General features: G+C 43.7%; 1 protein-coding gene across 1 annotated transcript in view; it reads left to right on the forward strand.

Moving 5' to 3' along the window:
* Nucleotides 1–4,747: 4,747 nt before the first annotated feature.
* LOC110537386 (neuronal tyrosine-phosphorylated phosphoinositide-3-kinase adapter 1-like) overlaps nucleotides 4,748–27,380 on the forward strand; it is a 28,191-nt gene continuing 5,558 nt past the window's right edge. The window contains exons 1-3 of the mRNA XM_036937358.1: nucleotides 4,748–5,561; nucleotides 23,645–23,892; nucleotides 26,936–27,315. Of these exons, the coding sequence (XP_036793253.1) occupies nucleotides 23,705–23,892; nucleotides 26,936–27,315 (568 nt within the window). The 5' untranslated portion in view covers nucleotides 4,748–5,561; nucleotides 23,645–23,704. The remainder of the gene's footprint in view (nucleotides 5,562–23,644; nucleotides 23,893–26,935; nucleotides 27,316–27,380) is intronic.

The raw sequence follows: 27,380 nt of genomic DNA on the forward strand, positions 1-27,380 counted from the left end.
CAACAGTTTGGGGAAGGCCCTTTGCTGTTTCAGCATGGCAATGCCCCAGTGCACAAAGCAAGGTCCATACAGAAATGATTTGTCGAGATCGGCGTGGAAGAACTTGATTGGCCTGCACAGAGCCCTGACCTCAACCACATCAAACACCTTTGGGATGAATTGGAATGCCGACTGCGAGCCTAATCGCCCAACATCAGGGCCCGACCTCACTAATGCTCTTGTGGCTGAAGAGAAGCAAGTCCCTGCAGCAATGTTCCAACATCTAGTGGAAAGCCTTCCCAGATGAGTAGAGGCTATTATAGCAGCAAAGGGGGTACAAACTCCATATTAATGCCAATGTTTTTAGAATGAAATGTTCGACGAGGATGTTTCCACATACTTTTGGTCATGTAGTGTACCTTAATTGGGAAGTAGTCCCTAACATGCTTTGCTCTTTCCAGTTTCTCACAAATGCAGTTCTCCTCCCCCTGGTGGTGACAGTGCAGTACTGTCACAGAATCAAATAAAGTTACACACAATCAGGAATTAGATTTTTGTTTACTGTTTACTTGAGAGTTAAAGATGCAGTCCTGGATCTTAATTAAGCACAGCAAATTCGTAACATATTGTACGATTGGATTTGTAACATGCAAATTGCCATACGAAATGGCCGACGTAGTACATAATTGGATTACGTGGTACACAATTGGATGATGTGGTACACAAAAAATGGGGATCCGTTTTGGCTTTTGTGCCATATGAAGTAGAGAGTAGACAGCGGGCACAGAGACTTTCTAGCTAATAGGCGATGTTAGAGTTTCTACTTTCTCTTCCAATTATAATTTGGAGGTCAAAATAATTAACTGTCTACCAAATCTATTCATTTTAAAATGTTTATTACTTCTCCTTGCCATTATCATTCACCTGATGATAAAGACAAGATGTGAAGCACTTTTTTTTTTTTTGCTAGGGTCTGGTTTGCCGGTTTACCTGGGAGGGGGTCCCTGGGCAAGAAAAGGTTGAAGACCCCTGCTGTAGGCCTACACCCTGTAGAGACAGAAGGGCGCTTCCGAAGGGGTGTTTTGAACACCACATCTGGCTTTCAGAGGTTGTGAAATATGAAAAACAAGGTGTAGACTTATCACCAAATATGAATCCATTTTAAAAGGGACTCACTATATGCTACATTATCTTGTACATGATTCTCATTAATTTGACTACTCATTATCCTCCATATAACTCTGGCGCAATTCTCAAATAGGCAACTGGTGCTCTACAGGCCTAGCGTTACCTGTCGTCCTTCAAAGAGAATAAAGCACTAAAGGTAGGCCTATAACTATTTTATCTATCTAGAAAGGGTATTGCACTTATACCCTCAGCTTTCTCAAATTTCTTCCATCTCCCTGCTTTGGAGCTTAGCCATACACAGTACATAATGGATATGATTTCTCCAAGTGATATTTACATATAATCATGGAGAATCTATGGCTACATACAGACAATGAAAACACTTTAAAAAACTTATCAGGAGGAACCAGGTAAAGTACTACAATTTTCTCTGGTAAAGACTATTTTCTCTGGCAAAGACTATTTTCTCTGGTAAAGACTATTTTCTCTGGCAAAGACTATTTTCTCTGGTAAAGACTATTTTCTCTGGCAAATACTATTTTCTCTGGTAAAGACTATTTTCTCTGGTAAAGACTATTTTCTCTGGCAAATACTATTTTCTCTGGTAAAGACTATTTTCTCTGGTAAAGACTATTTTCTCTGGCAAAGACTATTTTCTCTGGTCAAGACTTAGAAAACATGTAATGGACTGATGCCTGCATGACTGGAATCTGAGGCCGAGATTTTTTTTCATTCTTAAGCCGTAAAACAATACAGGTTTTTAAAATGCTCCACTACATGGCAGTGCCTTGATTACTTCTGGAAGTTTGTTTTGCACAAAGACTTTTCCGACATTGTTCACTATCCAGCATCAACTTATTTTTGTTCCATTTTTGTTCCATTGCCAAGGCAGCAGCTACTCTTCCTGGGGTCTGGCAAAATTAAGGCAGTTATACAATTTTAAAAACATTACAATACAATCATTACAGAAGTCACAACACACTAAGTGTGTGCCCTCAGGCCCATACACCACTACCACATATCTACAATGCAGAAATCCATGTGTACGTGTGTGTGTATGCATGTGTATTGTGCGTATGTTATCATGTGTCTGTGCCTATGTTCTTGTTACTTCATAGTCCCCGCTGTTCCATAAAGTGTATTTTTACCTGCTTTTTAAATCTGAGAAGTGTGACTGTGAAGAGACCTCTGGTGGCATGTCTTGTGGGGTATGCATGGGTGTCCGAGCTGTGTGCTAGTATTTGTACCTTCAGCATGTCAACACCTCTTACAAAAACAAGTAATGATGAAGTCAATCTCTCTTCCACTTTGAGTCATGAGATTGACATGCATGTCATTAATGTTAGCTCTCAGTGTACTTTTACTTTTAAGCCCTGCTGCTCTGTTCTGAGCCAACTGCAATTTTTCCAAGTCCCTCTTTGTGGCACCTGACCACACTACTGAACAGTAGTCCAGGTGCGACAAAACCAGGGCCCGTAGGACCTGCCTTGTTGATAGTGTTGTTAAGAAGGTAGAAACCAGGGCCCGTAGGACCTGCCTTGTTTATAGTGTTGTTAAGAAGGTAGAAACCAGGGCCCGTAGGACCTGCCTTGTTGATAGTGTTGTTAAGAAGGTAGAAACCAGGGCCCGTAGGACCTGCCTTGTTGATAGTGTTGTTAAGAAGGTAGAAACCAGGGCCCGTAGGACCTTCCTTGTTTATAGTGTTGTTAAGAAGGTAGAAACCAGGGCCCGTAGGACCTGCCTTGTTGATAGTGTTGTTAAGAAGGTAGAAACCAGGGCCCGTAGGACCTGCCTTGTTGATAGTGTTGTTAAGAAGGTAGAAACCAGGGCCCGTAGGACCTGCCTTGTTGATACTGTTGTTAAGAAGGCAGAGCAGCACTTTATTATGCACAGACTCCTCCCCATCTTAGCTAATGTTGTTTCAATATGTGTTGACCATGACAGTTTACAGTCCAGCGTTACTCCAAAGCAGTTTAGTCACCTCAACTTGCTTCATTTCCAAATTATTCAGTATGATATGTAGTTGAGGTGTAGGGTTTAGTGAATGATTTGTCCCAAATAAAATGCTTTTATTTTTGGAAATATTTAGGACTAACTTATTCATTGCTACCTATTCCGAAACCAACTGCAGCTCTTTGTTAAGTGCTGCAGTCATTTCAGTCACTGTAGTAGCTGACGTGTATAGTGTTGAGTCATCCGCATACATAGACACTAGACACACTGGCCTTACTAGTAAGGCTTGAAAAAGGGCAATACCCTGGGGGAATTCCTGCTTCTACCTGGATTATGTTTGAGAGGCTTCCATTAAAGAACATCCTCTGTGTTATGTTAGACTAGTAGCTCTTTATCCACATTATAACTGTGGGTACAAAGCCATAACACATACGTTTTTCCAGCAGCAGACTATGATCGATAACGTCAAAAGCTGCACTGAAGTCTAACAAGACTTTAATCGTCATTGATGTGCCCTACCGGCCCACAAGCATTCAGAAAAATGGTCAGTTGCTAGTTCAGCTCAAAGAAAATAAGTTATTACCTATTCAGTAACACGGCAACTGAACAGGGCAGCGCCTAGGCCCACAAACATTCAGCAATATGGACAGTACCGCGACCAGTGTGAAATAAGGTAGCCTAAACAGGAGACTGACAGTTTATTCAGCACCACCGTCACTGAACAGCGCCTTGCCCTGACAGCTCATATAGCCAGAGAGGAAGAGGCGAAACAAGTGTTTACTCTGCCCCAAATCTGTCTACGAAAAGACGACCACGAGGTGAGAAATGTCTGTATGGTCAATGAGAATGTTAAATTTGGTCAACAACAGAAAATCATTTCTAACATGCTACGTGAGGCTTATTTGATCAAATATAAGTTTAGCAATGGTTAGGTTGTTATGAATGCACTTATATGAGTGGAAGCGCATGGCATTTCGGCAACTTTGAAAAAAAACTACTTTATATTGGAAATGTGCCTGTTATTCACACGCCTATCTGCCTTCTCATTGGCTAGAATGGTCCCACCTGATCTCTCCTCCTGGTCACTCAACTATGTTGTCAATATAATAGATAACTTTTGACAGCCTAATGAGTGAACCTCTTATTGCAGGCAGAAGGCAAGGAGAAACATGAATGGATTAAAATAATACCACCACGACAGACAGCCTAGAACTTGTAGCATAATAGGCAACTGTTATAAAGTGGTAATTGAATAGACATGATATCTGTTTTTCAAAATGATCGTGGAATGTAAAACAGTTTTTGGACAGTTCCACCGCGAATAAAATCCCAATTTAACTCACTCTGCTCACTATTTAGTTTGCAGTTCTCAATATGAAAACAGACCTAAAGGGGCGCAATAGGAAGAACCCAATGAAGTGATAGGGTGAATAACTATGTTTAACATAACTGTTCATAACATAACTGCCTATTCAGATAAATTGATGAATTGCTTAAGTCTTGAAGTGGTTGAATGTATCTCTGAATATTTTTTTTGAATCTGTCTGTTAGTGTTCAATGAGTTTCATGTAAATATGTGTCATGTCAACCGTAAACATTGTGCTTTTTCCAAGCCGTGTGTGATTGTATGTGTGAATTAATATATGTTGTAGCCTCTGTCATTTTCTAAGGTAAAAAGATGTGCTGCTGTGAACCTCGGATATAAAAAGCACACGCTGCCAGACTGCTTACGTCTGCAATGAGACCGCAGACGAAATTGTAAATACTACTCAACCTGAGTCGATAGAGAGAGGCGGGGAAAAGGGCAGACATAGAAATGTAGAAAACAAATACTTAGAAAATGTATAATCGGTAAGGCGGTCAGATATGTCGACTCGACAATTTAAAAAAAAACAGAGCGTCACATCGGTTGAGCGAGACGCGCATTATGGAATCTTCATAAACCTGCCTCGTTGCATCCGCTATTTGATCAACCAATGGCCTCCTCTGGAGAACAATTATTAATATTAATATAAATGCAAATATCTGGTAGCGCACCGCTTGTGTTTATTTGTGCAGTTGTTCATTTTTTTAATTTAAGCCATCCATGTTTTATCGGATGGTTCAGATAACGTGCAGAATTTAGGAGCGTTCCATTATTTTATTTGTGAATGGGTTTTTTGGGGGGGAGAATAGCATTTTGTAACGTCGCAATGAACTGCACCATGGATTTCAATCAGAATTCTTAAAGGGTAGCCCATAGTGCCAATTTAATCGGTGAACAAATAGAAACGCTGTGCATGTAAACAAGAGCCAGCAATCTTCTAAGATCCGCCCATTTCGATATTCTATCTTTCAGTATTTCTCGACACATCTGGAAAAAGTGTATTAATTTTACCGTTCTTCCAGGAAGACGGCAATGTCATCATCAACATCCCGGCGTGGTTTTGTTGTTGTCTGATTTTACTACTGGATATTGGCACTTACCCCTGCGCCAAGCCATACCTCCGTTGTTTTACAAGGTAATGCCTTTACATTTATTTCCCTTAACATGTTATAGGAACAGCAAATGTTGCCTCTTATTTGAATAACCAAACGTCATCGATGAAATCATATTCCCTTGATATGCAATTGCATGTGATATACCCTACGGTTTAATTGCATGTGAAGTCAATGTTTATAGGAGCGAGAGGTGTAAGTGTTTTTCCACAACAATTTACGCACTTTCTGCTGTAGCACAAGTAGCCTAGTCTACTAGAGGCCATATCGTGTGTTTGTAGGCGATGCAATTTTCCACAAAAACTGTAGTCAGCATGTCTGCTTTATTTGCCACAGAAGTATAAAGATAACGTAGCCCAGCTCTTAAATTCAGTAGTGGCTAGTGCTCGTAAATATTTCACAGGATAACAAGAAGTCGATCAGCTGACTTGTGATGATGGAGCCCATGCATGGCATCGTTTTAATCATATGAGCGGACCACTGTGTCAGAAAACCACTCGTCAGACGTTGTCGTCACGTAAAACATACCGATAGTTTCATTGGAAATCATAATAATTACATGGTTGATTTTGTTTATGTGGATAAATATTCTGGTGTAGACATTAAGCACGCCTGTGCGCGTTGTTAGGTAAATTGGTTTGCCATTTGGGCTGTTGGGTTGGGGATGTGCTCGTCTGGCTGGGATGATAATTTGTTTTCAGGAGTTCGTGAAGCTATTTATATTATTGCTTCAGATAATATCATTTAATCTCAAATAAATGTAATGCCAACGTGAGAATGCATATGCTACATGTCATATCCACGGTCGTTGAATTGGACAAACATAGAGGTGGAGGCGTGCCGGGTTGTGTGTGTAGCATTTCAGTGCTGGATACGGGCTCAAACGTGACTCCCGCTCACTCACACACATACATTTTAGGCAGATTTTTTTTATGTTGTTGAGACTGACAAATAAGCACCAAATGTAGACCTACTAAATTACCGGAGGGGGGTTGGTGGGGTGGGTGATTTCAAGGCTTTTTGTGTGACTGTGACTGCAGACATGTGTCCCCACCCTTGTAGAGCAATGTAGAGCATTTCTACACACACACATTCTATGCAAATAATTATAAGCTTTTCATAAATAATAATCATAATTACATGTTATTTGTATGAGCGTAATGAGGAGTTTTAGTTAAGAAGCTCAACTCCACATGCGCAATGGTGTCTACACCACTACTAGGCTAACAATTTATTTGACTGAATCCAATTCCCAACCTGGTCTCAGAACATTTCATATTATTCTTTGTGTAAATCGGAGATACTCCATTTAGTATATGTTACATTTCGTATTGTATATATTAATTTGTGCATGTCCATTTCGTATGATGTATTACGAATTACAATTCATATGATATGTTACGAATTTTCTAAATGTACAATATGTTATGAATTTACTAAATGTACATTATGTTACGAATTTTCTAAATGTATGATATGTTTATGAATTCCAAATTGTTGTGGCTAATGTTAGCAAGGTGGCTAATACTAATGTTAGCTAGCTGACTAACGTTAGCTTGGCTAGGGGTTAGGGTTAAAGGTTAGGGTTAGGGGAAGGGCTAGCTAACATGCTAAGTAGTTGCAAAGTAGCTAAAAATAATTAAGTAGTTGAAAAGTTGATAAAATGTTCAAGTTGTCCGTGATGAGATTCGAACACGCAACCTTTGGGTTGCTAGACATCCGCGTTATTATTATTCATTTTTGCCTTAAGTAGCCTTCTGTCTTATGCACCATACCAAACGTTACATATCATACTAATTTGAGTGTGTCCCTTATTGACATTTACTATGTTGCGTCTAGTCTGAGACCAGGCTGCAATTCCATATCCTGTCAAACACACTCAGGTTCACATACACTCAGGTTCAGGAGTGTATGTGTGTAATATGTGTCCATTGAATTTCTGGTCAGTTGAATTTACTGCAACTTCCAGTGCAATACATGAATTGACTGGCATCTAGATGGCACCCACCACTCCTTACTCGCTTCTATGTTTGTTTTATGATTTGCTTTTATAGTGAAAGCTTACTTACATAGTGGTATTATACTATAGATGTACGTGTATATGTTGGGGTTGGATCATATTTCTGTTTGAAAATAAATCTCCATATAGAGATTTCTGTGTGTGTTTGCATCTCTGTTAGTGTCAGTGTGTCTATTAGAGAGTGCTTTAGGTACCAAGGTGTCCTACAATATTGTTTAAACAGAAGTTACAAGCATCATCATCCTCACCCAATGTCCCTGAACTCCTTCAAAGTTCAGTGATTATAGCAGACAGAGAATCTCAACTACTAGTGGTGGTGGACAAGAACACAGCACCAACGTCTTTCTCCTACTACAAAGGTGGCCAATGCAGTAGTAACGTACAAATTCCCACCGAACACTTTCTCCCTGAAGGTCACACAATTCAGTGCTTTCATTGCTAATGCTATCTTCCATCTAGGAAAGGACAGTTGGTGCCAATGAACCCAATGAACCCTCTATATTTTGAGCAGCTTCTCACTCAGGAAACATGAATGAAAAACACACACGTTTCAGCAGCATTGTTGGAAACCTCACATAATTCTGGTATCCTTTATTTCAAGATATCAATGAGTAGGATGCAAACAGCAACACCGGCGTGGATAGGTGTGCAAGTGGGGATGATGACTAAAGGAGGGAAACGAGGGTCCACTGCAATGAACGAGAGAGGGAAAGAGAGAAAGGCAAACACTATCTAGCCATTTTCCTTTGATGAGGGCTAGTCGTTCCAGACAAAGACGTGGTGGGATTCCAGAGATGACGAGTGATTGGAAGATGGAGGGATACTCAAATGAGCCCAACAGACAGGGGGCAAGAAAAGGCATACAGAGGGCGAGAGAGAGAGAAAGAGAGACAGAGAGGGAGACGGAGGGAGGAACTGGCGAGTGTCAGACAGACATGGCAGATGCTCACGTTTAAAGCTCATTTCTCCACTAGAATTCTGGCATTGCCGGGCTCCCGATCTGGCTGATCTGCGATGAATCTTTTACCGCAGCTTTCCTGAAATCTCAAAATTGTATTTGACTGGACCAGAATGTGAGCAGTATGATTATATACAGTATGCTTTGGAGCCCTGTTTGTGGGGAGGGAGGGAGCGAGCGGGTGAGTGAGAGAGAGGGAGGGTGAGAGAGAGAGAGAGAGAGAGAGAGAGTGTCTCTGAGTGTGGGTTAAGGAACCAGAGCAGGTGCAGTAATATTAGACTGCAGAGTGACTGTGGAGTCCAGCTGTAGTCCTCTCTAAAGCTGGGGATGGATGAGAGCTGGAGCCTGGTGCTGGGTGCTCACAGGATGAAGACCTATCCCAGATTTGGTAGTAGATTAGTGCAATCTCCACAGTACCATGCATATGAACGTGATGAGACTGACAGCTTCTCTGAGCCAGGCAAATTCATGTATCAGGATCATTATAATGGATATATCCAAATGAATGGCAATAGAAACAAAGGTAAAACAAACTAAATTGCTGTCATTTCAGCTGCTTGATGCGTGTAAGATTTAGTTGGCTAGATAGCAAAGGAGAAGTAGCTAGCCTGCATAACTACATGGCAATTATTTGTTTACGCAGAAACTCCTCAGTTTGTAAGGTTCTGGAAGTATAGATCAATCATAATAACTACCATTACACAACTAATAAACACGACAGAGATGAGTGTTTCAATAAGAGACTGTGCTGTGTGTGTGTCTCTCCTAACAGCCCTCTCATCTCCTCATAGTACTCAGCTTGTGTTGATGAGCTCCTCTCCATCTGATCGAAACTCACACATGAATTTACTAAAAACTCAAAAAAGGGGAAAAGGTTAATTGAGGATTTATACTATAGTAAACAAGAGAGGGAGGGAGACAGAGAAGTAGAGAGTTGGATTTCGAATACAATCCCTGCTCATCAACAGAGGCGGTTGAAAGGAACAGAGGAGGACAGCGATAGGGAAAAACAGATAAGCGACGTAAATGGTTCAAATAAGTGGTTTAACGGAACATGAATCATACACAGCAGAGCAGCATTGCTCCCTCCAGTAGCATCCCTCTCTCCTCTCTTCCACTGGCTGGCCCAGAAACAGCAGAGCAGCAGAGCTCCCTCCAGTAGCATCCCTCTCTCCTCTCTTCCACTGGCTGGCCCAGAAACAGCAGAGCAGCAGAGCTCCCTCCAGTAGCATCCCTCTCTCCTCTCTTCCACTGGCTGGCCCAGAAACAGCAGAGCAGCAGAGCTCCCTCCAGTAGCATCCCTCTCTCCTCTCTTCCACTGGCTGGCCCAGAAACAGCAGAGCAGCAGAGCTCCCTCCAGTAGCATCCCTCTCTCCTCTCTTCCACTGGCTGGCCCAGAAACAGCAGAGCAGCAGAGCTCCCTCCATTAGCATCCCTCTCTCCTCTCTTCCACTGGCTGGCCCAGAAACAGCAGAGCAGCAGAGCTCCCTCCATTAGCAGCCCTCTCTCCTCTCTTCCACTGGCTGGCCCAGAAACAGCAGAGGTAAACATGTCAGACAGGCTGCTCCTTGCTGCTCGCTCCACTTCAGGGGCCTCATTTATCAAAGTGCGTGGGCAGAGAAAAGACTCTAAAACATGCGTGTGCCAGTTTTCCCGCAAAGGTTCTAGGTTGTTGTCAATTTTGAACTTGTCTGGAAAGTGAGCATATCTCCACACAAAATCTCAGACCATGCGTACTCACAACTTCTAGTGGTTGATCAACTGTAATGCAAGCAAATATTGTTCTTTTGAGGGAAATGGAGGTGTTTGATGCATGGGAATTATAATAATGGTAGACTAAAGAAAACCTTAAAACGTATAGGCCTAATGATAAAACTGATTCATTTGGCGTTGGCAAGAAGATCACATAGCAGCATGTCTGTTAACCCTAATGTGTTTATTTTACTTGTATTATATAGGCCTACATCTTTATAATATTTCAGGACATGTCTCTCCTTTTCTGACATGACTGATTTATTCCTGCAACACAACAAATATTAGTCTACCATTTATCCATTGCTCATTACTCGAAAGTAAATAGACCGGTAGCCTATTTAAATGTGATAGTATGGGTAGGATAAAGTATTGCTGTGCGATTGGAGTGCACAACATAGCCTATTTAAAGTAGCTGTCCAGTGTTTCCAGATTTCTATGAAATATAATCTATAATTAATTACAATATGAGTCAAATAGTTTGGCTTACAAAATATGGTAGTAAACTCTTAAGTGTAACTAAATGTAATCGAAAATGCAATCTACATAATACCCCAAAGTAATGATTTATTATGAGAGGGCCATAAACAATAACTAGTAATGCTGCATACTCCAAGAAAGGTTCAAATCTCACCTTTCTGGTAGAAATAGTTCTACATTTCTGAGGCGTAGTCACTTTTGAGGACACAAGCTCAAGTACACAGTACAAAAATGATAAAATATGACATATTTTATATGATGTATTTCCTATTGAACAAAACTGGTTGAATAAGGCTTGGAATTACATATTTGTTCTAAAGGTAGTATAATCAATTAACAAAACAACTAACTATAAGATTTCACCTTCGTTATAACTGTAAAATACATATTTGTATATTTAGGGTTAGAGAAAATGTGCGTATTTTCTTAAGGTCTCTTGATCACAATGTCTGCCCCATTCGCTGTGAACTTCAAACAGAGCTCTAGCTTGGCTTCATCCATGAAGAGCACACTTCTCCAGCGAGTCAGTGGCCATTGAAGGTGAGCATTTGCCAACTGAAGTTGCTTACAATGCCGAACTGCAGTCAGGTCAAGACCCTGATGAGGATGACGAGCACGCAGATGAGCTTCCCTGAGACGGTTTCTGACAGTTTGTACAGAAATTCTTCAGTTGTGCACACCCACAGTTTCATCAGCTGTACGATTGGCTGGTCTCAGACCATCCCGCAGGTGAAGAAGCCAGATGTGGAGGTCCTGAGCTGGCGTGATTACACATGATCTGTGGTTGTGAGGCTGGTTGGACGTACTGCCAAATTCTCTAAAACGATGTTTGAGGCGGCTTATGGTAGAGAAATGAACATAAAATTATCTGGTGGAGATTCCTGCAGTCAGCAAGCCAATTGCACGCTCCCTCAAAACTTTAGACATCTGTGGCATTGTGTGACAAAACTGCACATTTTTGAGTGGCCTTTTATTGTTCTCAGCACACGGTGCACCTGTGTAATGATCATGCTGTTTAATAAGCAGGGGGACGGCTCTATCTTCTCCTTATACCATGCTAATTGTCATGGATCTCATCTGGGTTTGCAATACAGTATGTAAATATATTCCTCTCAGTAATAGACCCCAACTACAGTATTTGTTGTCACTCTTAGACACTGTTGTCTTCTCAGACAAAATATGCGTTAGCAATTTGGGGAGATGTTAGACTACCATTATAAAGTTAAAGGGGTTGGTACACTCTATCTCTCTCTACCGCACCTGCCATGTCGACCTCTGAATGCTATGAAAAGCCAACTGACATTTACTCCTGAGGTACTACAGGACCTGTTGCACCCTCTACAACCACTCTGATTATTATTTGACCCTGCTGGTCATCTATGAACGTTTGAATATCTTGAAGAACGATCTAGCCTTAAAGTCCTTGTACTCCTATAATATCCCCCGGCACAGTAAGAAGAGGAGTGGCCACCCCTCAGAGCCTGTTTCCTCTCTAGGTGTCTTCCTAGGTTCCTGCCTTTCTAGGGAGTTTTTGCTAGCCACCGTGCTTCTACATCTGCATTGCTTGCTCTTAGGGGCTTTAGACTGGGTTTCTGTATAAGCACTTTGTGACATCTGCTAACGTAAAAAGGGCTTCATAAATACATTTGATCGATTGATGATTGTATTCATACAGTCCTGGTTCATTGCTTCATAATGCTACTAAATATCTTCAATGATATCAGAGGCATTGTAGGTTTGCCTAAAAATAAATGTGCTTATTTTATTGCCATGCAATTTTGTTTGCATATAAAACAAACAAATGCTCTGCATTATACAATAGAGGAGTTCAGAGCAACAAGGAGGGGGCAGGGCAATGTTGCAGGTTAATTTGCATAAAATACGAAAGGATAGTCAGATCCTGTTTAGAAAAGGATGCTGGCTTCGTGTTCTGGAGTGTGTGCGTCTTTAAGCTTCTGCCCCCTCCTCCCTGAGGAACTGCATTTTTCCCATTGTCATTACTGCTACCCTCCTCTCTCTCTCCTCTCTCTCTCCTCTCTCTCTCTCTCTCACTCTCTCTCTCACTCTCTCTCTCACTCTCTCTCTCTCCTCTCTCTCTCTCCTCTCTCTCTCTCGCACACACACACAAACACACCTTCCCTCTTTCTACACACACATGCCCTCTCTATTCCTCAGCTACCCAGAGGGGAGGGATGAACGCAGCAGCACAGACAGCACATGACAGTAGACAGACATAGCCAGCCAAGATGATCCCCAGAGATTTAGAAGTGGGAGGGATATCAGTGTGTGTGTGTGTGTGTGTGTGTGTGTGTGTTTTTGTTTGCATGATGTGTGCTGTTTTGTTTGTTTATTTGTGTGCGTGCATGTGAGTGAGTGATTGAGTTTGTGTGTGTGTCTGTCTGCCTTCCTGTCTATGACATGATGGTGGCTACCAAATTTCCCATGGCAACGCGGGACACCAGCAGCAGGTCATGCTGGCCTTTCCGTTTAGAGTGTGTGTAAATTCAGGCTCACAGAGCCAGCCGAGGCAGAGTGTGTCTGTGTCTGTCCCTCGAGGGCAGGCTGTCCTGTTGGATGAGAGACTCAGCAGCAGCCCAATGGTATCACCAAGGAGTGTGGTGTGCTGCTGTGCCGCTCCTCTCATCATGGCGCGTATGCTGCACATACTGTACCACACATGCTGAGGTTCCAGTGCCGGTATATACGCTCTCTCTTCCTCTCTCTTTTCCTCTCTCTTTTCCTCTCTCTCTTCCTCTCTCTCTTCCTCTCTCTCTTCCTCTCTCTTTTCCTCTCTCTTTTCCTCTATCTCTCTCTCTCTCTCTCTCTCTCTCTCTCTCTCTCTCTCTCTCTCTCTCTCTCTCTCTCTCTCTCTCTCTCTCTCTCTCTCTCTCAAGCACGCACGCACAAACAAACACACACACACACACACACACACGCAGAGCAGAGCAGAGCAAAGCAGAGCTAAGGTATTGTCTGGGACTCCTTGCTGAGGGTGTTTGTCTGAGACAGTAGAGGTGGTTGTGTGTGTTTGGCCTCTCCTTCATTAAAAATGTTCTTGAGGATAAGGTGTGTATGTGTGTGTGTGAATGCGCACATGCTTGTACGTGTTTGTGTGTTCACGTGTGTGTTGTTAGCCCGTGAATGTTCATGTACTGAGTGCACTGAGTCACCTTGGTTACTGAAGATTCCAACCAGAGATGATGAAGCCAAGAGCAGGTTACTGAAGATTACAACCAGAGATGATGAAGCCAAGGGCAGGCTACTACAGATTCCAACCAGAGATGATGAAGCCAAGGGCAGGTTACTGCAGATTCCAACCAGAGATGATGAAGCCAAAGGCAGGTTACTGCAGGAGGGAGGGGGGGAGATGGAGGTCACTGAGTGCCTTCGTATGTTGACTGCACCATAGAGAGAGAGAGAGAGAGTTGAGAGAGTATGCACAACTAGTTTACTGTAATTTTCTTATGCTTGCAAAAATAGAAAATAATTATAAGGTAATATACAAAAAAAGTAATACAAATTTACTATGCACGCAAGTGTACACACACATAAACATATATATAAACGTAAAATATACAGTACAAGTTAAAAGTTTGGACACAGTTATTCATGGGTTTTTCTTTATTTTGACTATTTTCTATATTGTAGAATAATAGTGAAGACATCACAACTATGAAGTAACACATATGGAATCATGTAGTAACCAAAAACGTAACCAAAAACAAATCAAAATATATTTTATATTTGAGATTCTTCAAAGTAGCCACCCTTTGCCTTGATAACAGCTTTGCACACTCTTGGCATTCTCTCAACCAGCTTCATGAGAAATTATTTTCCAACAGTCTTGAAGGAGTTCCCACATATGCTGAGCACTTGTTGACTGCTTTTTCTTCACTCTGCTGTCCAACTCATCCCAATCCATCTCAAATGGGGCTCCCAAGTGGCGCAGCGGTCTAAGGCACTGCATCTCAGTCCTAGAGGCATCACTACAGACATCCTGGTTCAAATCTAGGCTGTATCACAACCAGATTTGATTGGGCGGTGCACAGTTGGCCCAGCGTTGTCTGGATTTGGCCAGTGTAGGCTGTCATTGTAAATAAGAATTTCTTCTTAACTGACTTGCCTAGTTAAATAAAAGTTACATAAAAGTTGGGTTGAGGTCAAGTGATTGTGGAGGCCAGGTCATCTGATGCAGCACTCCATCACTCTCCTTTTTGGTCAAATAGCCCTTACACAGCCTGGTGGATGTGTTTTGGATCATTGTCCTGTTGAAAAACAAATGATAGTCCCAAATAAATCACTGACAGTGTCACCAGCAAAGCACCCCCACACCATCACACCTCCTCCTCCATGCTTCATGATGGGAACCACACATGTGGAGATCATCTGTTCATCTACTCTGCGTTTCACAAAGACACGGTGGTTGGAACCAGAAATCTCAAATTTGGACTCATCAGAACTAAGGACAGATTTCCACCGGTCTAATGTCCATTGCTTGTGTTTCTTGGCCCAAGAAAGTACATTCTTCTTATTGGTGTCCTTTAGTAGTGGTTTCTTTGCAGCAATTCTACCATGAAGGCCTGATTCACACAGTCTCCTCTGAACAGTTGATGTTGAGATGTGTCTGTTACGTGAACTCTGTGAAGCATTTACTTTGGCTGAACATTCTGAGGCTGATAAATCTAATGAACTTATACTCTGCAGCAGAGGTAACTCTGGGTCTTCCTTTCCTGTGGTGGCCCTCATGAGATCCAGTTTCATCATAGCGCTTGATGGTTTTTGCGACTGCACTTGAAGAAAGTTTCAAAATTCTTGATATTTTCCGTCCGCATTGATTGACCTTCATGTCTTAAAGTAATGATGGGCTGTTGTTTCTCTTTGTTTATTTGAGCTGTTCTTGCCATAATATGGACTTGGTCTTTTACCAAGTATGTCTATCTTCTGTACACCACCCCTACCTTGTCACAACACAACTGATTGGCTCAAACACACACCTTAACAAGGCACACCTGATAATTGAAATGTATTCCAGGTGACTGCCTCATGAAACTGGTTGAGAGAATACCAAAAGGGTGCCAGGCTGTCATCAAGGCAAAGGGTGGCTACTTTGAAGAATCTCAAATATAAAATATATTTTGATTTGTTTAACACGTTTATGGTTACTACATTATTCAATATGTGTTATTTCATAGTTTTGATGTCTTCACTACTATTCTACAATGTAGAAAATAGTATAAAAGTCCAAACTTTTGACTGGTACTGTATATGTAGCATATTAATGTGTTATTGGCAGAATACTCATTAGATAAATGAAAGTTATCCATATTATCATCCTCCATTAGCTGCTGCCAATCAGTTATGTGTGCTAGTGGAACAGAAACCCAGTGGTACGGCCGGGTGAGAGGAGGAAGGAGGACGTTTATTTGGAGTATATTTTCTGTTCCAACTCCAGGAAAGATTCATTGGTCACTCAGTTTGAACAATGCAGAGGAAGAGGAGCAGCCAATGCAGGGTGGAAGAGGGAATATACCAAACAAGGAGGGTGTACTACATGTGTGCAGTGTGTTTATCTGTATGTGCGCAGGCGCGTGCACGTGTGTTTGCGTGTGTATGTGTGTTCACTGTTAACATTTTAAAATATGAGACACCACCAAACCCATTCACAGGGATGGTTAACTCTCGAGGTTCCACTAGTCCGTACCGATCTGGATAAATCCACCTTCAGTTTAGTGCCCCCCATTTTTGGATAGAGGACAAATCTCCCTACATTTTGACTCTCTGGTGCCTCTAGGACAGTTTAGGACTTTAATGTTAAATGAATTTAATGAGAATTGCAGCGATTTGGATTGAATGTAAATCAGTGTACTTGTGGTGTTTGAAACTGTAGTGTTGATTCTGTAATTTGGTGAAGATTTTTAATTGTTGTACTGCTGTCCTCTGGGCACCTTTGTAAATGAGACCCTGATCTCAATGGGTTCCACTGAATAAATACAAATGCCTGTCACATGCATTCATTTTTCTTTTGGAGAAACCCAATACCACTCTATTTCCCAAGCTTTGCATGATTGAATGCTTTTTTCTGGGTCTTTGAATTCATTTGTTTTGGTGTAAGCAGCCCAGTGGTTGGCAGTAATTCCATGTGGTATCCCAGTAGGGTTCCTCTCTGACCATACATTACATCACAGTGACTCAACAACACACTGTATTCTCTTGCCTTGTTCTGTCATAAGAAAGGTACATTATCTATTCCTATAGCCAAACAACAACAACAAAAACAACAACAACCATACACACCAAATACAGCATGGTAACCATGGTTGCTCCCAATCTAATTTCATAGTAGGCCTATATGGATTTCCATAATGCATGTTTGTGTGATTGGCTGGTAGCCTGAGAGCTGACTGTCTATTATCTGGAGAATATATAAGAATGGCATCCATTTGTTACAGATATACCATGACAATTAAGACATGATGTAGGTGTACACAGAAATACTAATTAAGCAGGGTAAAATTGGATCCGTAGCATGTTAACTTTCCCATTCAGATAATAATGAACGACAGCGCTAACATCCCCCTTTGTGAATATTTAGTAGATGGAGAGAGACACATGCAGACAGTGTTGCTAGGAGACCACACACTCAGTGACTGGCATGAGAGACTGGCTGGTTTCACAGGCAGCCCTCCCCCAATTCTTACAGTCCAGCTTCTTCTCCCTTTTCACTGTTTGTCTATCGTCTCCTCTTTTCTCCCTTTTCTCCATTTACGTATCCCCTCTCTCCCTTCCTCCATTTCGATATCTATCTATCTATCTATCTATCTATCTATCTATCTATCTATCTATCTATCTATCTATCTATCTATCTATCTATCTATCTATCTATCTATCTATCTATCTATCTATCTATCTATCTATCTCCGTCCCCCTCCCTCCTCTCTTTCTCCCTCTTATCCTCCCTCTCCCTCCCTCCTTCCCAGTCCTTCTCTCCCAGACTGATTGGCTGCAGCGTGTCGGACTGCCACGGCGTACAGTCGGGCTTGTTAGAGTGTGGTGAGGGTGACAGTGTGGATGCGTGCGGCGCGGGGTCAAGCCATGATAGCACACAGTGCGGTGCTGTACAGTGTGGCGGTGTGGTGGTGCCCCGTAACAGGCCAGCACTGTGGCGTGACAGACAGCAGCCCCATGGCCCAATAGAGCAGACGGCCTGACAGCCAGGTGCTCTCTCTGCCACCACTGGGAGGCAGGGTAGGAAAGGAGGGAGGGGAGGAGTGGCAGGGGAAGACAGGGAGGGATGAGGCAGGGAACGAGGTGGAGAAGGGGGAGACAGGGAGGGATGAGGGAGGAAACGAGGGGAGACAGGGAGGGATGAGGGAGGGAACAAGGGAAGAAAGGGGAGACAGGGAGGGATGAGGGAAGGAACGAGGGGAGAAGGGGGAGACAGGAAGGGATGAGGGAGGGAACGAGGGGAGAAGGGGGAGACAGGGAGGGATGAGGGAAGGAACAAGGGGAGAAAGGGGAGACAGGGAGGGATGAGGGGAGAAGGGGGAGACAGGGAGGGATGAGGGAGGGAGAGAGGGGAGAAGGGGGAGACAGGGATCGGGAGATGGGAAGGGGGAGTTTATATAGGGCTCATTGTCTCGGGAGCTCCGTCTCCCACAAACAACCCAGATGGCAGCGAATGCGAAGCGTGGATTCAGAAGTCATCCAAGGTTGAGTTTAAATAGGAGATGTAGAAACAGCCACAGACACAGTCCTTTGACACCACAGATCCTCAATATACTGTAAGCCTGTAAGGTTAGCCACTCCCTTTTTACAACCAGAGATGATTCTCACAGTAATTATTGTTTGGTTAGTTCAAACTGTGGGCATATCTCATTTTCATATTTTCTCCACATAATTTACTGTTTCAGTTCTCTACCTTTTAATCAGTGAGCATTTGAGGTTATAGCTCGAAGGGTTTTGTGTGTATCCATGTGTCAGTGTGTGTCCATGTGTCAGTGCAGTGTGTGTGTCCATGTGTCAGTGTGTATGTCCATGTGTCAGTGTGTGTGTCAGTGCAGTGTGTGTGTCCATGTGTCAGTGTGTGTGTCCGTGTGTCAGTGCAGTGTGTGTGTCATTGTGTATGTCCTTGTGTCAGTGTGTGTCCATGTGTCAGTGTGTGTGTCCATGTGTCAGTGTGTCTGTCCGTGTGTCTGTGCAGTGTGTGTGTCCATGTTTCAGTGTGTGTGTCCATGTGTCAGTGTGTCAGTGTGTCAGATGGAGTGTGTCTCTCTCTCTCGCAGCATTGCATGCAGATCCAGTTATGTGAATCACACCTCCATCTGCCTCCATCTGCCTCCATCTGTCTCCATCTGTCTCCATCTGCCTCCATCTGCCTCCACCTGTCTCCATTTGCCTCCATATGTCTCCATCTGCCTCCATCTGTCTCCATCTGCCTCCATCTGCCTCCACCTGTCTCCATCTGCCTCCATCTGTCTCCATCTGTCTCCATCTGCCTCCACCTGTCTCCATCTGCCTCCACCTGTCTCCATCTGCCTCCATCTGCCTCCACCTGTCTCCATCTGCCTCCATCTGTCTCCATCTGCCTCCATCTGCCTCCACCTGTCTCCATCTGCCTCCATCTGTCTCCATCTGCCTCCATCTGTCTCCATCTGCCTCCATCTGCCTCCACCTGTCTCCATTTGCCTCCATATGTCTCCATCTGTCTCCATCTGCCTCCATCTGTCTCCATCTGCCTCCATCTGCCTCCATCTGTCTCCACCTGTCTCCATCTGCCTCCACCTGTCTCCATCTGCCTCCATCTGCCTCCACCTGTCTCCATTTGCCTCCATATGTCTCCATCTGCCTCCATCTGTCTCCATCTGCCTCCATCTGTCTCCTAGCTCCAATGAGGTGGATTTAAATGACTTCTGACCCTGTAAATGCCTCTTAAACTGATTTTAAAATCCCCAAATTGCTGCTTTAATGTGTCAGTGTGTGGGCTTTGGTTGCATATATAAATTGTGGGCTGCATACACAATATAGCCTATATTGTGTGTGTGTGTGTGTGTGTGTGTGTGTGTGAGTGAGTGAGTGAGTGAGTGAGTGAGTGAGTGAGTGAGTGAGTGAGTGTGAGAGTGAGAGAGAGTGCGCGTGCACACAAGTGAGTGTCCGTACATGTGTGCATGCATGTGTGTGCGTGCCGTGTGCTTATACTGTAGCACGTGTAAGAGCTGAATAAGACTGCATGTGAATGCTGCTTTTGCCTCCACGTTCATTTAGGCTCTGATAAGAACATGCTCTAGGAGTACATGGTGTGTATGGTGTGCTGCTGTATGGTGGAGTAGTGAACCTGATGAACCATCTCCCAAGCAGTGTCCTAATCCTCAGCAGCCTGGGTACTTGCACACTTCTCAACAGCTGTAATGCGACAATTGCAGGGCTGCCTGCTCAGCCACCAAATCCTGGAAGCCCAACTCAGTGGCCCTGTTAACAGAAGGCCGACCTACACTTTCTCAGCTCACTAACCTAATTAACACTCAGTCACACAGCACGCCACACCATACTACGCCACACCACGGAGGGTAGCCAGGCCGCAGCATGCAGCGGGGCATTGTGGGTAGGGAGGCCAGGGCTCTGGACAACAGGAATAACGGGAGCTACGATGACACACAGGGCCATCTCAGAACCATGATGGGATGACACCTCGTTCTGTATGATCTCTCAAAAAAAATGTAGTTGTTTCAACTTATTACTATTAAGTAATTGGTTCCACAGCCTTTTTTTTGTTTACTCAACTTTTCATTCAAATGTTACCTAAACTTAAAATTTGTAGTTGGCCCAAACTTATCACGGCTCAGGAGACGACCCTGATGCAGACAGTTCGAAGTAACAAAGGTTTATTACAAAAACAGGGGGCAGGCAAACAACAGGTCAAGGGTAGGCAGAGGTCAGTGATCCAGAGCAGAGTCCGAAAGGTACAGAACGACAGGCTCAGGGTCAGGGCAGCTCAAAATTGAGAAAACGTAGGCAAAAATTGAGTCAACTTAAAATGATTTGTTTGCGCAACTTATCTCATATGTTCATTCAACTAGAAATTATTATTATTATAACTTTTTTATTAACTAAAAAAGTCTGCAACTGGTTACACACACAAACAGTGCATTTAACATACACTGTTTTCATTTTTACAGTAGTCATTATTCAATATGCAATCTACTTGGGATTTGAACTCACAACCATGTGGTTCATGGCATTCCGATCTTCTATTAATCTGACTCTTCTCTAATTCTTACAGTCCAGCTTCTCCTTTTTCACTGTTTATCTATTGCCTCCTTTTTCTCCAGTTACTTATCCCCACTCCTTTTCTCTCTATCAATCTGTCCCCACTTCGTTTTTTGTCTATTCATGTTTATCTCTACCCTGCTCTCTTTATCGGCTTCCCTCATCTTTTCCAATACCTCCTCTCCTCTCTCCCTCGAGCTCCTGCCTGAGCTGTCTTCCTCCCTCCCGTTCCCTCTCCCTGTCTTTCTATGCATCTCTATCCATCCTACTCTTGAGGACTGTTTATCTCTCCCCTCCTCCCCACCTGTATCTCTCTCCCTCTCTCCCATGCCCACTCCTCCCTTTCTCACTCTCTATATCTCTTGCTATTTGTGTCAATTATCAGTTAATGTGACTATTCTCTCCTGATTGATTTGATTGACTTATTTCAGCATTTATGGTTTTCTGTATTAGTTGTGTAATGTTGGTGGGCATATTACTTTGTTTTAATTTGACTCCTTAATCGCTATAATAAATACAATTCTTTTACTTTAGAGTACTTTTAACAAAGCTGAGATTTACTTTGGATTGCAAGGTGTAAAAGTACATTTGGAATCCGTCGCTGACACAGACATGGTGGCGTAGCAGGAAGAATGACATGCCATGAACCAGGAGTTTGCGAGTTCAAATCCCAGGTGGTGACATGTTAAATAATAATTACTGTATAATGAACATGCACAATGTAGTCATGCATGTCAAATATGTATGTTGAAAGTGTTATAGGTCAAAAGCAGTGCATGAGTAGCTAGTTCCACAGCCTCTTTTAGTAAAGATATCCAAATAATAATTTCTATTTGAATCAACATATGGCTATTCCAACCTGTAAAAAAAGATGTAAAGTCCAACATGAACAACAACGTACAGAGACAGACGTACAATAAGTTACGTATAATCTAATGGAGTATATTTTGTTTAATTCCCTGTGCCGTTGGAGAAGGGCTGATACAGTTATGTGTGGGTGGATTCCTTGAGTGCTATATTAAATGTGTACTAGTCGACCATTATTGATTTTGTCCACATTGGATGTTGGCATACTTTTGATCCAGTGTTTGTGATGCTTCTCAAACCAAAACCAATAGCAAGGAAAGAGTCCCGTGCAGTATAAGTAAAACCACCAAAAGCCCCTGAACTCTCACACTGACAGCTGTGCTTTTCTTAGCCAATCGCAACACTGTGCTTGCATACTCCAATGCACACAACACTGTTGGGCATTCAAATATCTGCCTCACAACAAGCCTGACTCCTCATGTCATGTGCACGAAGCCTTGTGTGCGCTACATATGACCAACCACATTACTGCCTGGGTAGCTGACAGCTTTAGTCAGGCAACCCCAAGGCCCCCAGTCAGAGAGCAACACAGCAGTTGAGTTACCATGCTTACTCAGATAGTCATAATTGGATAATGAACATATACTGTAAATAGTGTTTTCATGTGATCCACTGTAGGTTGGGCATTGGTGTAAACAACACAGTGGCTGAGTAAACATACAGTACCTGTTCCTTACTGTCTGGCTGCCTGGGTGCCTGGCCCAATGCACAGTTTGTTTTAGCCTGGAGGACAGGATATCCACCATGACACAAGGAGCCTTATTAGCAACGTTTCCTGCATTGCAGTGTCCGTTTGTCTGGATGCTTTCCCATGTTTTGGTCAGGTATTTTGTCAGACATAGTTTATAATGCTGCGTCTCATCTCTGTTTTAACTTTCCCTCCTGATCAGAACTCCTACCCTGAATCCCTCCTGGTCTGTTCACCTGTATGGAAGACCCCAATCTGGTCTCGGAGTATTTCATTTTATTCTATATGTAAATCTGAGACACTCCATTTAGTATTATATGTGACGTTTCTTATTATATGTATTAATTTGTGGATGACATTTCATATGACATATTATGAATTACAACTCATATTATATGTTATAGATTTGCAAAATGTACTATATGTTACGAATTTGCAAAACGTATGATTTATTACGAATACTAGCTAGTTGGCTAGGTGGCTAACGTTAGCTAGCTGGCTAACGTTAGCTAGGATAGGGCTAGGGTTATGTTTAAGAGTTAGGTTAAAGGGTTAGGGTTAGGGGAAGGGTTAGATAAAAGGGTTAAGGTTAGGTGAAGGGTTAGCTAACATACTAAGTAGTTGCAAAGTAGCTAAAAAGTAGTAAGTAGTTGAAAAGTTGCTAATTAGCTAAAATGCTAAAGTTGTCTATGATGAGATTCGAACTCATTCAAACTGTTGTGGTTGCTAGACGTTCGCGTTATACGCCTACCCATCCACCACGACCAACCATCCTACCTTAATTTTAAGTCGCCATCTGTCTTAAGTAACCATACCAAATGTAACATATCATACTAATTTGAGTGTCCCGGATTTACATTTACTATGTTACGTCTAGTCTATGAGACAAGGCTGAGGAGCCAGGTACTATAATCGTGCTGTGACTGCTACTGCCCTACATACAGCATGTCGACATGAGAGCTGTGTAACTGTGTAGGGGAGCTGTGTAAAAGGAGAACTGGAAGTGACTGTAATGTCAGCTCAACATGTAGTAGATGACTATTAACAATGCCACTGTCTCCATCTCCTCTGTGTCTAGGTGATTGAAGTGTGGCCTGCAGTGACATCCATCCCCTTCTCCCTATTGGTCTTCTATACCATGAGCTCTGGCTCCGCCCAGGATGTGGCGGTGGAGCATTTCTTGCGTGACATAGAGAGGCGGGGCAAGCGGCTACATTGTGCTGTGATTGGTTGCGAGGAGCAGCGTCCCCGCGGCGACATGAACCTGCTGTATCGTAAGAGCCGGCTGGACTGGAGGCACAAGGACCAGGATGGCAATAAGAAGAGGTGAGGAGAGGTGAACTGATCTCAACTCACAGCAGCATGCTGGACTGGAGTGATGGAATGCGATTATTCAGTTGAGTTGAGGTGTAAATCTCTGAGCTGAAGTGGAAGAGTTTTCTCGTTCATATTTTATGTGTAACCATGTCGAAAGGAAGTAGAGAAACAAGAGAAGAGAGGATCAGAAGGGAGGAGCTTTATTGCCTTCATTATAGGGACAATGTGGCCCATTGGTGCCTATGTAGATTATGGCAAGCGTACACACACTTACACACCCGCAGGCACACACACACACACACACACACACACACACACACACACACACACACACACACACACACACACACACACACACACACACACACACAGAGCTCTGCTCTTGGCTTTTCTTCACGTAATGGAATGAGACAGAAAACAGTTGTATCTCTGTTCTCCATGATGAACAGGCTCAGTGCTGTTTTCGCTGCCTGCACTAGCTTCCCCTCTCTCAATAGGAAGGTGTACAATGACATTGTCTCCCTGCTGGTTCACTGCTTCATAAGGGAGGATGGCAGAGTTAAGGCACATCAGTAGGACAAGACTACTCATTGTGACCTATAAACAAGGCATGCATTTAGATGTGTGTAGTTTGTTACGTTTTATCGCTCTTGCTTCCTCTACCTCAAACAAACATGGCAACCTGCACTCAGGGATCATTCACAGGCAATAACCTCCTAAATGAGGCCTTTGATTGCATGCTCGGAAGCAAAACATCTCTTCCTCCTCTCCTCACACACGAAGAGACCCAGTTTACCGCTCTCTCTCTCTCTCTCTCTCTCTCTCTCTCTCTCAATCTCTCACTCTCTCTCTCTCTCTCTCTCTCTCTCTCTCTCTCTCTCTCTCTCTCTCTCATTCTAATACACACACACACACATCAGACACACACATATGTGTGCACCCACGCACTCAGTTCCCAGTCTTTCCCAGCAGGGAAACAAAAGGTGGTCGTCGCCTCCAGCTCCATTCCTCCGGTCCTGCTAGGAAAGTCAGATCTGACCCATTCATCCCCTTGTTCCTTCCTCTCCATGGATACCTCTCCCCTACTTTCCTCACCATGGCTACCTCTCCCCTCCTTTCCTCTCCATGGCTATCTCTCCCCTCCTTTCCTCACCATGGCTACCTCTCCCCTACTTTCCTCACCATGGCTACCTCTCCCCTCCTTTCCTCTCCATGGCTACCTCTCCCCTACTTTCCTCACCATGGCTACCTCTCCCCTCCTTTCCTCACCATGGCTACCTCTCCCCTCCTTTCCTCTCCATGGCTACCTCTCCCCTCCTTTCCTCTCCATGGCTATCTCTCCCCTCCTTTCCTCACCATGGCTACATCTCCCCTCCCTTCCTCACCATGGCTACCTCTCCCCTCCTTTCCTCTCCATGGCTACCTCTCCCCTCCTTTCCTCTCCATGGCTATCTCTCCCCTCCTTTCCTCTCCATGGCTACCTCTCCCCTCCTTTCCTCACCATGGCTACCTCTCCCCTCCCTTCCTCACCATGGCTACCTCTCCCCTCCCTTCCTCACCATTGCTACCTCTCCCCTCCCTTCTTCTCGGACTGGTCTTGGAATCGGAGAGACAGGTTGAAATGGTGATGATCCATAGTTGACACACTAAGTAGAGGCTTTTTAAATACTGTGCTATACAGCCAATATATCCCTTCTAGGCGGTTGTAGTGAAGAACGGTTTCCTTTTGAGGTCTTTTCATGGTAATTGCTGTGCAGTGTTTTTCTACTGACTTCAGCCACTGTTGTTATGGCTGAGTCACCTCTATAAAGGTTCATTTACAGAGCTATACCGTATATTCTATATGTAATAACTCCAGATTTGGACCATGTCCGCTGCAACTCCCCATCCCGTTTAATTGTCCGTTAAGGTACACCGTTGTATGTGTATTCTGCTCAAATGTAATCCATCATTAGTTTGATTGGTGAGATATTGATTTTGGTTTCTCCTATTAGGAAACCAAAGATGTTCTGAATCTGTGGCATTCCTGCATGATGGTAGTTTGGATGAGGTCATGATGACCTTCAAAAGATCTTCAGGGATTATCCATTTGACGTTTTTGGCTTTAGAAAGCAATTAAGAATTGAGTTGTCTGTTTAATCAAAGGAACAGTACAGTAGTTCATACATTCGATTCCGATGTATTTACTTTTCGTCAAGGAAACTCCAGTTGAGATTTTTATGGTGCACTGCCACACCTTTCTTCAGGCACTAAACGCCCCTCACACATGATATGTTTTAGGGGTGCTTTTTCCTTTGTGCTCTTGTTTGTAGTATGTTTAGTACTTTGGCAAGCAATACCATGTGCATTTTCTCAGGTTTCAGACAAACCACTAAACAAATAAACAGGCAAACCAGTTGCCATGGAAACAGATACAATACTTGGCAGAGGTCATGGTGAGTGTAGTAAAGGGACAATGAAATAAAACAGATAAAGAATTAGTTAGAGAAACCCAGTAACACGGTGACGTTACACACAGGAGGATTATAGTCAGAAAGGAGCAGCTAGATTTGGGAGGGTTTCAGGGGAAGCAATTTCCTAATTGAATGTGTTTGTGATCTAATGGAGCAGATGTGGAGGGATAGAAATGGAAGGATAGAAGAGTTCTGAAGAGGGAGGGGCCTCTCCCCCCCCCCCCCCCCCCCCCCCCCCCCCCATGCAGATACCGGCATGCACAGCTGCTGCACTGCCTCGCCCAATCTCTCATCACTCACTCTCTAACGGGAAACTACGCTCCCCGTGCCATCCATGCACGAGGTGCTGTGTGTGTGTGTGTGTGTGTGTGTGTGTGTGTGTGTGTTATTGAGAGAGGCAGAGGAGTAAGGGGAGCCATAGGACTGCAGATTCAATTGAATGTAAGCTATGTAGAGACCATTTTTTAACAGAAAAAGAAAAAAGGAGAGAGGCAGAAAAGGGGAAGGCAACACAATGGGAACGTCCTTCAATGAACGTCCTTCAATAGGACGTGATTAACTGCTGAATGAGGGAATGTTGTTCTTCCTGTGTTGTTCAGCTCCAGCCAGAAGGACCCCTCCTCAGCCACGGTGGGCAAGGTCCGTGACTTGGCATCCTTCCGGCGCCACTTCCGCATGGGCTTCATGACCATGCCTGCCTCCCAGGACCTGTCCCCTCACTCCTGTGCCTCTGCCATGGCTCCCCGCTCCCAGTCCTGCCACGCCGTGAGCGCTGGAGACACAGGTCTGGAGAATGGGGAAGATTACTCTGACACCCAGTCACAGCACGGCGGGCGCTGCCCCCCTGCTAAACCCAAACGCCATCCCAGCACCCGTCTCAGCTCCTCCTCGGACCCCAGAGCACCTCACGCCCCACCGGACGCCCCTCCGCCACCCCCGCCCACTCACCCACAGGCCAAACACTCAGAGAAGAAGAACGGTAGGCTATGGAAACAGTAATGAGGGCAGTGAAGTGGGGAAGTGTGTGTTAATATAATTTTTCCT

This window comes from Oncorhynchus mykiss, chromosome 12 (genome assembly GCF_013265735.2).
Source record: "Oncorhynchus mykiss isolate Arlee chromosome 12, USDA_OmykA_1.1, whole genome shotgun sequence".
NCBI classification, from domain to species: Eukaryota; Metazoa; Chordata; class Actinopteri; order Salmoniformes; family Salmonidae; genus Oncorhynchus; species Oncorhynchus mykiss.